The 12,506-nt window shown below is 30.6% G+C and overlaps 1 protein-coding gene across 1 annotated transcript; it reads left to right on the top strand.

Annotated features, from left to right (window-relative positions):
* The first annotated feature begins 6,663 nt into the window (after positions 1 to 6,663).
* Positions 6,664 to 8,467, top strand: LOC145596712 (transcription factor bHLH25-like). Its single transcript, XM_081652924.1, has 5 exons — positions 6,664 to 6,687; positions 7,155 to 7,247; positions 7,290 to 7,586; positions 7,897 to 8,310; positions 8,402 to 8,467. Exons 1-5 carry the CDS (start codon positions 6,664 to 6,666, stop codon positions 8,465 to 8,467), a joined length of 894 nt encoding a protein of 297 aa, XP_081509050.1.
* Positions 8,468 to 12,506: the final 4,039 nt, after the last annotated feature.

Here is a 12,506-nt window from a genome sequence, read left to right as displayed (position 1 = left end):
ACTCTTACTAAGTAGAGAATAATTCTTTGGTTTGGTTAGATTTATCGTAGGGACTAATCTTGGTTTGGTTAGATTTCTTCACTCTCAAGAAAGGGGGTTAATTTCATGGACATGCTGCAAGGGAACTTGTAACCCCAATTCCCTTGTTTGTTTCTTGTGTTTGGGAATTAAGCTTTTACTGTAATGGGATTGGGATTATATAGTCTCTACTCCGTATTTGTTATGATTTTAAGGGATAATTTTATAAATTGTAATATGGTAACTTTACGTCTGGCATACAATATTTATTTTACACCCACCTTATTGTAAATGTTGTGTTTCATTTAATTATTTTAAAAGCCGCAAGGGATTATATGGTTCTTATAAAGTAAAAGTTGTGAGGGATTATGGGACTATTCAATTTCAGTTCAGTTCAGCTCCAATCAATTCAGTTCAGTTCAGATGTGAACATGCTCTATATGGTTCTTATAAAGTATGGTACTTGTATCAATGATATGTGTGAAAGATTTGGTATTCGTGCCAAAAAGTTTGATCTAGAATTTAATCAACCTTAGAGTGTCATATTGAAAACCATTAATAAAATTGTAGGAATGACATCAATAGATCTCAAATAACTTGACCCAATTTCCATAATTGTCTTTCTTAATCAAGAATAATCGGTACGGAATATTTCATTATTTAATCAAACACGACCATTCTTGATCGTGTATGCTGGGCCTGGGTGTGATAGTGGAAGGTGGGTTAGGTTGATCTTCTTTGTCGTCTTTGCCCAAAAGTCTAAGAAAAGGAAATAAGTTAGACATTAACTTGTGAAAAATTACGAACGACCTAAAGACAAAACTAAATGAATATTCTTGCGGCTAAAGGTAACCAGCGGAAATCGCCGTGATGGTATTGGTGGCTTTGAGGAAAACCTCATTATCGTCCATTTGTTACGGTTGTTACCTGTGAGTGTCCCACGTCAGATAAATAAGAGAAAAACGATTACAGTACTTTATAAGGTAAAGTAGTTTTCATTAGTTTTTCGTATCACTTTTTTTTTTTTTTCCTGCAGTATTGTTTGTAGATTGAACTCCTCTTTGTTTGAGTAAATTCTAAATAAGACAAAATGTAATTATTTTAAGGACTTTTTTGTGAAAAACTACCCTATAAACATTAAATTTTGTGAAAAACTACCTTATAAAAAATTTGTTATAAGAAACTACCTTACAAAAACTAAATGTTGTAATTATTTTAAGGCGTATTCGGCGCTAGCTTTTGAGTAGCTTTTAGTGGTTTGACCAAATCAAACCACTACTTATCATAAAATGTGATTGTTTGGTAAAGTAGTGGTTAGGGTAGCTTTTATGAAAAGTTAGAAAGATTAGCTTTTGAAATCAATGGTAGCTTTTAAGGTAGCTGTTGAAAATTTAATGTATAGTTTTAAGAATAAAATATTGAATTTTATATGCAATAGCTAGTCAACCGCTACTTTACCAAACACTCATATATAAATTATTTATCTTCACAGCTAACAGCATGTTGACAACCAACAGCTACCTCCACAGTTGCAGCTACCTTCACAGCTATATTGCCAAACACACCCTAAGGACTTTTTGTGAAAACTACCCTATAAACATCAAATTTTGTGAAAAACTACCTTATAAAAAATTTATTATAAGAAACTACCTTATAAAAACTAAATGTTGTAAGTTGCTACCAATTTAACAATGAAATAGAAGGGGAATTAGGGGTTATAAGGGGATAATGGAGAAACTGGGTAAAAAAAAATTAAAAAAAAAATAAATAAAAAAAAAGAGAAAAAACAATTGAAAATGGGTCATTAAATGTATCTTATTCAATGGAATATTTCGGCAAAAGGTAACATTTTACAAAATAAATTGTTTTATAAGGTAGTTTCACAAAATCTTTTATTTAAAAGGTAATTTCTTACAACATTGACTTGTACATATATCCTTAAAAAGTACCTTATTTTTTTTAATAAGGTAGGATTTTACAAAAATTGACTTGTATAAGGAAGTTCTTCAAAAAAAACGTCCTTATTTAAAGTTTTTTTTTCTAAGGGTAATAACATATGCTCGTAGTTATGTATATCACAAATTTTTGTATGTGGCTGGCCACACCATGTGGCCAGCCACAATTTTATTAAAAAATACATAAGTCTTCTCTTTCCTTTATCTCTCTCCTCTTTTCTTAGCTTCTTCTCCAAGCCAAATCACACATCACCAACAACCATATTTCTACACCACCCATTTTCTCTCTCCTCTTTTTTTAGTTTCTTCTTCAAATCAGACCACACATCACCAACAAGCATATCTCTACTCAACCCATTTTTTCTATCCTCTTTGCCAAATTGATGCAATTAAAGCCCAAAATTGTAGAATTTGGGTGTTAAATTGCTGTGAAAATTGCGATTAATTAAGCTTAAGATCATCAACAACATTTGAAGTAGTGAAATCAATGAGAACCGGAGAAATTTGAGCTCGTTTTCTTCGTGGAATCTTCGATCGAACATTCTTCGTCAAAAAATCAGCAACATAAACAACAATACTAGTATGAGCAGATTATAGAGTGTTACTTGTCAAAAAAAAAAAAAAGAGTGTTACTGGTTTGGTTAGGAGTTACTTATACGGTGTTACTGGTTTGGTCAGGGGTTACTTGTAGGTGTTACTGGTTTGGTCAGGGGTTACTTGTACGGTGTTACTGGTTTTGTTCGGGGGTTACTTGTAGGGTGTTACTGGTTTTGGTCGGGGGTTACTTGTAGGGTGTTACTGGTTTGGTATGGGGCCTACAAGCAAATCTTGAATAAGTAACTCATACAAGTAACCTTGAATAAGTAACTCATACAAGTAACCCCTAAAGTAACCCTTGAATAAGTAATCATACAAGTAACCCTTTAATTAACCCATTCAAGTAACCTTCGAATAAGTAATCCATACAAGTAACCCCTGAAGAAGGAAAAAAAAAAAAACAAGTAACCCCTAAATAAGTAATCCATAAAAGTAACCCTTGAAAAAAAAAAAAAACAAGTAACCCCTGAAAAAGTAATCTATACAAGTAACTCTTGAAAAAAAAAAATCCAAGTAACCCCTAAATAAGTAATTATACAAGTAACACCTGAAAAATACAAGTAACCCTGACAATACCAGTAACTCTTACATGCGCGTGAATAGTAATCTCTAGGTCAGTTATTTTTGCTGACTTGGCAGCAGGCCACATGGTGCACCAAAAAGGCACTGTATATATATATATATATATATATATATATATATAAAGAAATAAGCTAAGCATTTTACATTTTCAACTTATAATACCAATTACTTTCGTCCAAACTATTATTCTCACATCCCAAAACAAAACATTTAAACCCAAAATGGCAAAATGTAATCAACAATTGTGGAAGATAAATGTACGGAGTAGAAGATAGTAAGATTTTTTTTTTGAAGACGTATAAGATAGTAAGATAAACACTTGATAATTAATAAGTTTCACAATGACATATTTTAAAATAGATATCCACTTAAAATTTACTTCCTTTGTAATTAGAAGAAAAAAGAAAAAAAAACCCAAATATTTATTTAAGCATTAAATGTAGATTTGAAAATCGTAAAATTTAAACCCAAAATATAATCAACAATTGTGGAAGATAAATGTACGGAGTACAAGATAGTAAGATATTTTTTTTTGAAGACGTATAAGATAGTATTATAGTAAGATAAACACTTTATAAGTAATAAGTTTCACAATAACATATTTTAAAATAGATATCCACTTAAAATTTACTTCCTTTGTAATGAGAAGAAAAAAGAAAAAAAAAAACCCAAATATTTATTTAAGTATTAAATTTAGACTTGAAAATCGTAAAAAGTTAGGAAATCATCAAAATATAAACACTGATTACACTGATTTATGCGTGTTTTTGTCATGAATTCTTAATTTTATACAATTTTCAAGAGTGTATTTAATGCTTATATATAGCCCTTAGGGCTACATATAGTAGTATTTTTTAATTTGCTCATTCAATGGTTATTATAAATAACTTGATCGTCAATTTCTTGACAATGGTGGTTTATGATGTATAATGTGGTACTTGTAATTAGTTTTTCAATTAATTGATTAAATTGCACAGAATCGAGTCTTCATTTTTACAAAGTAAATAGAAGAAAGAGAAATTTGAGTAGAAAGTCTTGTAGGTACCCAAAATTTGCTTATCATGTGATTCAATTAATTGCTTATCATGTCTCAAACTAATCAAATATTTAGAAAGTTAGGTTCGCATAATCACAAATAGCCATTGATTATGATTGTATAGTGCGTGTACTCATCATTTTATGAAATTTTGTTAAATTCGACTTATAATATAATTTAAAAATAGAAAAAATTGCCAAAAATAATCTTAACTTTGTATATCAATCAGCTACCAACTAATTACCAAACAGGGCCTTTGACAAGATCACGTGCATAATGACGGAAAGGAGATTTCTTGAAAAGCAATTATTGTTCAATCATTACTCAAAAAAAACAAATTTTAAAAAGGAGCAATTTTCCTTAAAACACATAGTACTCCGTAACAGTTGATTAAGAAAGTTTTGTTGGCAAAAGTTGTTCTAATGGACAAATTGTTCATTGATTAATGAAATGGCACTTAACTTGTCTTAAAATAATAATAATAATAATAATAATAATAATAATAATAATAATACTCCGTACCGTAACATACAGTAATCTCTTTTTAGCAAGACTTTATTTAGGACAATAAACTAATAAAGAACGTACTGTAGTGATTTGAATAAATGGGAAAAGGTAATATGGTGTAAATACACAAAAACATGCTAACTTTCATTTTTTTATTGTGGTACAGTTTTAGCCTCTTAGGTTGATTAAAAAAATATTTCTACTTCAGTTTAATTGCACAAAAATTTTCTTTAGTATTTGATACTTTATGCTATTTTATTATTTCTTTTTCCCACACCATTTAGAGTTTATAATCTTTATTAAAATTCTCACATTTATCCCACCTATATTTTATTTTTAAACTATGTGTTAAGCTTAGGGTTTGTTCACATTTACTTAATTTCAATTCAATTCAGTTCAATTTAGCTCCAATCAATTCAATTCAGTTCAATTTAGCTCCAATCAATTCAATTCAGTTCAGTTCAGTTCAGCTCCAATCAGTTCAGTTCAGTTCAGCTCCTATTAGTTCAGTCAGTTCAGCTCCAATCAGTTCATTTCAGCTCAGTTCAGTTCATGTGAACAGACCCTGCGATAGTTGGCAATAGTTGATCTGATTCGACAACCTGCTTGAATCGAACCAGAAACAAACATGTTTTATTGGATATTTTCAACCCATTTATGTAATTTGGTTAACCCGACCTTGAAATAAACTAATATAGTCATTTACACCTTTTCTCTTCAATCTAGTCCCAACAACCTAAGACACTGTTTTTTCATCTAAATAAAATAATATTCAATAATAAAAATAATTTAAGTTCAATTTAATAAAAATATAGGTATTAATCAGTAAAAATTAGTAACATGATTTGATAGTAAATTACTAAAAAATAATTTAATTTCAACAAAAATAATAACACTTCATCTTTCAAAAATAAATAAATAATAATAATAACACTTCAATAAAATTGATTTCGGATTAGTAAAAAGTAGGTGAAGTGAACAAAGTCAAGTGCCTAACCTTTCTTTCATTTTCGTCATTTTCTTTCATTTTCTATTTTCCCGAGTTCTTAAATGTTGAATATTTAATTTGTGCGTGTTGAAATTATTTTTAATTTTTAAGTATATGGTGCTTATTGAATGTACTTTAATTTTTATTAATGTGGATATTTATTCATCTGGTGAACCTCAGCTCATCTTTTTTCAACCAATAAATAAGTTTAAAATTTATCGAACTAAAAGGGTTGAGTTCTAACAACTTTGATTATAAATGGTCAGATCAAGTTTGAGTTTGAATTTTTAACACATTTACATAAACAATTTGGGTTCGGGTTTAGGGGTGCTGACCAATATAATAAAAAAGTCAATACGAGCCTAACCTAACTATTGCTAGCCTTGAGGACAAGGTTGGTATTAAGTATATATTAACATGTGTGCTATAAGAGTAAAGTTGTTTAAAATAAAAGCTAGATTATAAATGAGCAAAATTATTTTGACACCCAAAATGCAATACACGCATTCTATTATGGGACGGAGGGAGTAAGGTGATTCACATACGTACGTTGTTACGTACTGCCTTATTCCAAATAAACATCATAATTACATCACGTGGAATTTTGTTGGATTCAGCTTAAGATATTTTTTTAGAAATTATTTAGAATCCTTATTTCTTACCTAGATCTTATTAAATGTACTCATGGTTCATGATGTTTCTTTTTGGAAACCACAAAATTCAACTCATAAGAATAAAATATGAAGAGAGAATAATAATTAACAAAAAAAAAAGGGGTAAAGAAACACGTGAAATTGGTAACATTGCTCTATTGCCTCTACAAAAAATGAGGGAACTCTTAAGACAGAACTCAACAACAACACTTTTCAATCTCTCACAATTAACAAATCTATCAGTATAATATCATTCATTCATATATACTCCTTTTGTCGTCCTACTTGAATTGCTAAGAAGAGGAAACAATGACTTCGACCATGACTATGGATGCATGGCTAGCAGAATTGGTAAGAACTCAATCTACTACTCCAGATTATTTCATTAATAAATTAAATTACTTGTATGATCACGTCGAATTGAATATTATTGCTCCGTCTAATGTTATTTGAAATAGTAATATGATGTACAACTAAATTTGGTTGAGTGAAGAATTTTGTTTTCATTAATATTTGTGAAGTTATTTTTTAACCCTTTTGTTTTATTGATGTGCTCATTTCTATTTTGCACCGTCATATTTTTTTATAATACGGAGTAGTATGTATCTTTAAATGATTATAACAAATATTATAAAAGTACATATTTAGACTAAACTAATTTTATATCTACATGACTACATTTAGTCAAAAATAACAAAAAAGTGTGTCTACTTTTTCATACAAATATGTATGGCCATCTCAATCTTTTGTTTATTGAAATTAATTTTGCAATTTCATTTTGTAATTAACTAATCCATTGTATTAATTGATTGATGTAGGAAAGTGATATGGATCCAATTGACACTTTAATCAACAACCCTTATCAACAAAGTGTAATAGATATGGAATCAAGTTTTGACGATCAACTTGCTGCTACATTTTTTGACACGGCCTCTCCTCAAGTAGATTTTGAGTGCAATGTCATTGAACAATATATATCAACCCCTCCTATTTCCGATATCAGTGAAAACCTTGACGATAACAATAACAATAACAAAAATGATACCGATAACATTGTAAGCTCCGATGTTCAAGAGAGCCAACCGTCTAAAACTAAGCAAAAGACGAAGAAGCAAGCAGTGAGTGATGGCCCAAAGAGGAAACGACAGCCGAGCCAAGTGCAAGATCACATTATCGCCGAGAGAAAGCGCCGGGAATTACTTAGCCAGATGTTCATTTCGCTCTCTGCCATAGTTCCTAACCTTAAGAAGGTGCGCGCACAAAAGTCTTTTCTTTGTTTTTTTTTTTTTTTGAAAAGAAAAAAAAAACAAAAAGTTAGGACAGTCTTCTCTCAAAACTGCAGAGTAACTTATCACAGTGAATAAAAACAGAAAAATTTACATCTAAGAGAAATCAATATCATGGTGCTCTTGCATGAATTGACCTAGGAAAGCAACATAATCTGCTGCTCTATAGCCTTTAAAATATTTATATTATTTTTCCATTGTGTTTAGATTTGACCAATATACTATGATTAAAGATTTAAAGACTGAAATATAAGTTGTGATAATGGTTATACAGATAGATAAAACATCGGTCTTAGGAGAGGCAATCAAACACATGAAGGAACTTCAAGAGAAAGTCAAGGTACTTGAAAGTGAGGTTGCAAAGAGGACTGTGGAGTCTGTGGTACTTGTCAAGGGCATTGCCGATGATAATGTTTCCTCTTCGTCGACTATGGAGGACTATGGTGGAAACGGTAGTAGTGGCAGTGGTGATGATGATGGAGGTGATAATAATAATAGTTGTGACTCATTTTCCGAAATTGAAGTAAAGGTATTGGGGAAGACAGTTCTCTTAAGAGTCTATTGTGAAAAACGAAAGGAGATATTGGCCAAGTTATTAACCGAGCTAGACAAGCAACATTTGGTGATTACTAATTTTAGTGTTATACCATTTGAGAACTTAGCCCTAAACATTACCATTGTTGCGCAGGTAATTCACCCCTTAAAATGTGTTTTCTTATCTTGATAAATTATTTTTGTTGAATTTAAATTAATGAAAGACGTTACATTCATTTTTGCAGATGGAAAGGGGGTTCAACAAGAATGTAAGAGAGTTTGCTACAACTCTTCGCAATGCCCTTCGTTAAGCTAGCTACGTACCATATTGATGTTCTATATCGAACGAAAATTAGTTTCCTCATAATGTAATTAGCTAGAAGCCTAGTACTTGTATTGGATTTTTAATCCAGATTTTTGGAATATCTGTAGTTTATTTATCATCTGAACTTTGTTTACCGAATACGGAGTAACGAAGTAATAAGAAAGTATATGCAGGACAATAGGACATGGCTGCATACACTTATTAATAAGTTATACTTGTATGAAACATTTCTAATTGTCATGTCAAAATTATATGATTATAAATTTATAACATATTAACATTATATGATGATAAATTTAAGTAACAGGGCCTTTTATTTCAATTTTTATCATCGGTTTATTCATAAAAATCAAGCTAATATAATTTGCCAAATATAAGCTTTAATAATTATTTTGGAAAAAACATGTACGGACTATGTGTTTTTTATGAACACAAGCACAATTTTATAACTATGTGGCAATTTAGGGCCTATACATTCTCCCAAATCCCAATGAGTGAAAACTTGGGGAGTATGTAGAATTCTACGATGATAATAATGAGAATACTGCCCTTATTTGTTTAAAAGTTTTTAGCTTATTGAGTCCTATTAACGATTTTGAATAAGCTAATTTGAAAGTTTGGTAGATAGTCTATTAAAATAGCCTTTCTCATTTTTGAAAAAGCTCATAATAGAAAAATATTGAAATTAGTATTATTATTACATGTACTAAAATAACTAATACTTCGTATATAACAATTCTTTAATAAACACAACCTACTTGTTAAACCTAGTGGCTGATCTAGAAATAGGGGCAATTAAAACTAATTGTGGGCCAAAATTATTAAAAAAAGTAAAATAAAATAACTAAGCTAAATAAAAAAGCAAAACCCAATTTGATAAAATTAAATATTGGGTAGTAGTTGTAATTGCAACTTGCAAGTTTCAACTTGCTAATATGCTTTTGATCATAGGGTTTATAAAAAAAAACTTAGAGAAACTAATGAGACACAAACTTTATAATAATTATTGTAGTTGTAAATCTGAACAAAAATTACTCCTGAAATGAATAAAAGTTACCTTCAATATGTATAAAAGTGACCCAATACAAATAAAAGTTATTTATGCTTTATTGGTAAAGAAACACTTTTTAAATGACTAAAAATCAAATATTGACATTTTTGTGTTTAGAGAGCCACAAGGACGGGTGATGTGAATCGATTCTAAGATCTCTTATAACCAGGAAGGGAGCTCTAATCATTTAAGCTATCCCTCACTCTCAAAATCAAATATTAGTAATTGATTACCCATATAAAACTTTTATCGTTGCCTATTTACATAAATATCGTACCGAGTTCAAATCTATCCTTATACTGCTCGATTTACACTAATATTAGTATAAATTGGGTGTACCGAAAAAGTTTTTATATTTAATAATGAAATCATGGAATCTTGAATCTAGTAGGAGATGAAGTAAGTAGACAAGTCAAAACTCAAAACATTCAAAAGTGTGGGTCTTAGGCTACGAGTTAGCCGTGGAATTGTTGTACATAAAGTTGAGCCTACTCCTATTTACACATATTTCTTTTTGGTGGGTTATGCCAACACTCACCCAATTCGGAGTACTACTTTTTTGGGCACTTAACACTGTGGTCGAATTTTAAGACCTTAATGGACCCCCTCATGGTCCCCAGTAGTTTAACCAATTACGGAGTACGTTAATGCAACCAAGTAACCAACTACTATGTACTCTTTCCAGTGCATTATTGGAACTTGCACATATATCTATGCAGAAATTTGACCAGTAATATCTTTAATCACTAATAAATACTCCCTCCGACCCTAAATTACATTCCTCCTTTCTATTTTTGATATTCCAAAATTACATTTCTCCTTTCTACTTTTGGTACTCCCTCCGTCCCTAAATTACATTCCTATTTCTAGCATTTATTCCTCACATAATAGAGAAAAGTAAGAATGTAATTTAGGGACGGAGGGAGTAAGTTTTTTTTAGTAATCAACTCTCTTTTTCTGTTTTATATTTAATGCTTTCTCACTTATGCTTACCTAATCTCATTCATAATCCTTGTGCCAAATTACAATGAATATGATTGATTAAAAATTTTCAATTAGGAGCATGTGACTGGTCCTTTTTTTTTTTTTGCAAAGGATTGATGACATGTCATAAGTAATAATTAATCTATCTTTATACTTCCCATTGCATTATCTAATTATCGTTATTTGTCTTATTCTTCTTTTCTTAATTCCCGTGTAAATTTCCAAAGAGGAATGTAATTTAGGGACGGAGGGAGTACGGAGTATAAATTACAAGTATTACTTCCTCCATTTTTAAATATTTGCTTCATTTCTTCATGCGCGGAGTTTTAGGATAAATTGGAGAAAGTAATAAAATATGAAGATAGTGGGGTTGGTGGGAGAATAAAAAAATGTAGAAAGAAAAAGTAGTGGAGAGAATTGGAGGAGAGAGAATATATATTGGGTCCACTATATGAAAGAAATTAATTAAATATTTTAAAAGCATTCCAAATATGGAAAGGAACAAGTATTTAAAAACGGACGCAAATGGAATGTGGAGCAAGTATTTAAAAATAAAGGGAGTTATAATCTATTCATTAAGTCAAACAAGTACTCACACGAATATATTTTTCTTATGTATAATCCACAAATATTGGCTAAAGTGAGTCAAGTGAATATTGTAAAGAGTCCTAATGGGTCGTTTTTTTTTTTTTTTTTTAAAAAAAGGTATCAAATAGCTACTAACCTACTAAGGGTTTGTTCTCTTACGTTGAAATTTAGTTCAGTTCAGCTCAGTTCAGTTCAGTCTATCTGAGTTTAGTCAATGAGAACAGGCCCTAAGTACTACAGTATGGGGTAAATAATTACCAAACAGGATTAAGATTCATGGAGAATATCTAGTTTCTAGAATGCTCACTTGGTGCATTATTCATGGGAGATTCATGTTCGGTTGCATATACTACGTATGTAGAATGTTCAATAGTAGATATTCTAATGAAACAACATAATTTAATTTGTTTTCCTCAACACCTAATTGGGACTCTCTTAGTCAACTTCATCTCCCCAAAAATGTCTACTAATAGATCAGATATGGGCTGTTGTCTTGAACATTATATTCCCTAAGTCCAACAAATGAAGATGAACATGGAGGGGCATTCTTTGGGCACTTAAACTCAACTCTACATAGTGAAACAAAAGCTTGTCTTCTCAGTTTACAATGGGCATTAGGAGTATCCTATACAGCAATCACGGTTCTTACTGATTCACAGAATACAGTAGATTTGTTACAAGTGCAGCATTTGAAGGATATACAGCACTTATGGACCTTGCAACAAATTGTTGATCTTGGAAAGAGTTTCTTCTGGTGTAGCATCCACAAAGTTGGCCGAAACAGAGTTCACCGGGCACATCAACTTTGTAATTGTTAAAATGTCATAGCACATGTCTATATTTTGAAATACTGTAGTTAATTAAAACTTTGAAATACTCTGTAAAAGATATTTGTAACGTTTTATTTTATTTCATAGTTTGATGTGGAAGAGATATATTGACCGCTTGTATTGATATGTCTGAGGGTAAAGCATAATAGAGTAAAAAAAATGAAGAAGAGCTGCATAAAATTAGAGCAAATGAGGGGCTTCGTTTATATAACGTACGAGGTGGATGGATAAATATAGGAGGGAAATTAAAGAGAATAAAAGGGAAGGAGTTAAAATTGGTCAAAATTAGAAATCATTAACCTATTACGCGTCAAACATTCGGATCAATAACATGAGTCCTTTCCTTGAATAATGCTCCAATTACTTCCAATTCCATAAATATTAAATACAGCTAAACTTTTATAATTTCCCAATTTACTGTCCACATCACCATTTAAGAATTAAACCTTTTTTTTTAATGGTTTAACACAAAACCGCCACTTGAGGGCTTGTTTGGCATCATTTTTGGTTTTCAGTTTCCTGTTTTTTTGAAAACTAAAAACCAAAAACAAGAAACAAGAAAAAGGTGTTTT

The sequence above is a fragment of the Chenopodium album genome, chromosome 20, assembly GCF_948465745.1.
Source record: "Chenopodium album chromosome 20, dcCheAlbu1.1, whole genome shotgun sequence".
In the NCBI taxonomy this organism is placed as follows: domain Eukaryota; kingdom Viridiplantae; phylum Streptophyta; class Magnoliopsida; order Caryophyllales; family Amaranthaceae; genus Chenopodium; species Chenopodium album.
This window is presented reverse-complemented; position numbering and strand designations above follow the sequence as displayed.

What these genes read in the sequence shown, in the direction of transcription:
- LOC145596712 (XM_081652924.1), top strand. Translation starts at nt 6,664, where the DNA reads ATGGATGCATGGCTAGCAGAATTG. An exon ending in TAGTTCCTAACCTTAAGAAG is followed by an intron (nt 7,587 to 7,896) that starts GTGCGCGCACAA and finishes ATGGTTATACAG; the next exon opens with ATAGATAAAACATCGGTCTT. An exon ending in ACATTACCATTGTTGCGCAG is followed by an intron (nt 8,311 to 8,401) that starts GTAATTCACCCC and finishes TCATTTTTGCAG; the next exon opens with ATGGAAAGGGGGTTCAACAA.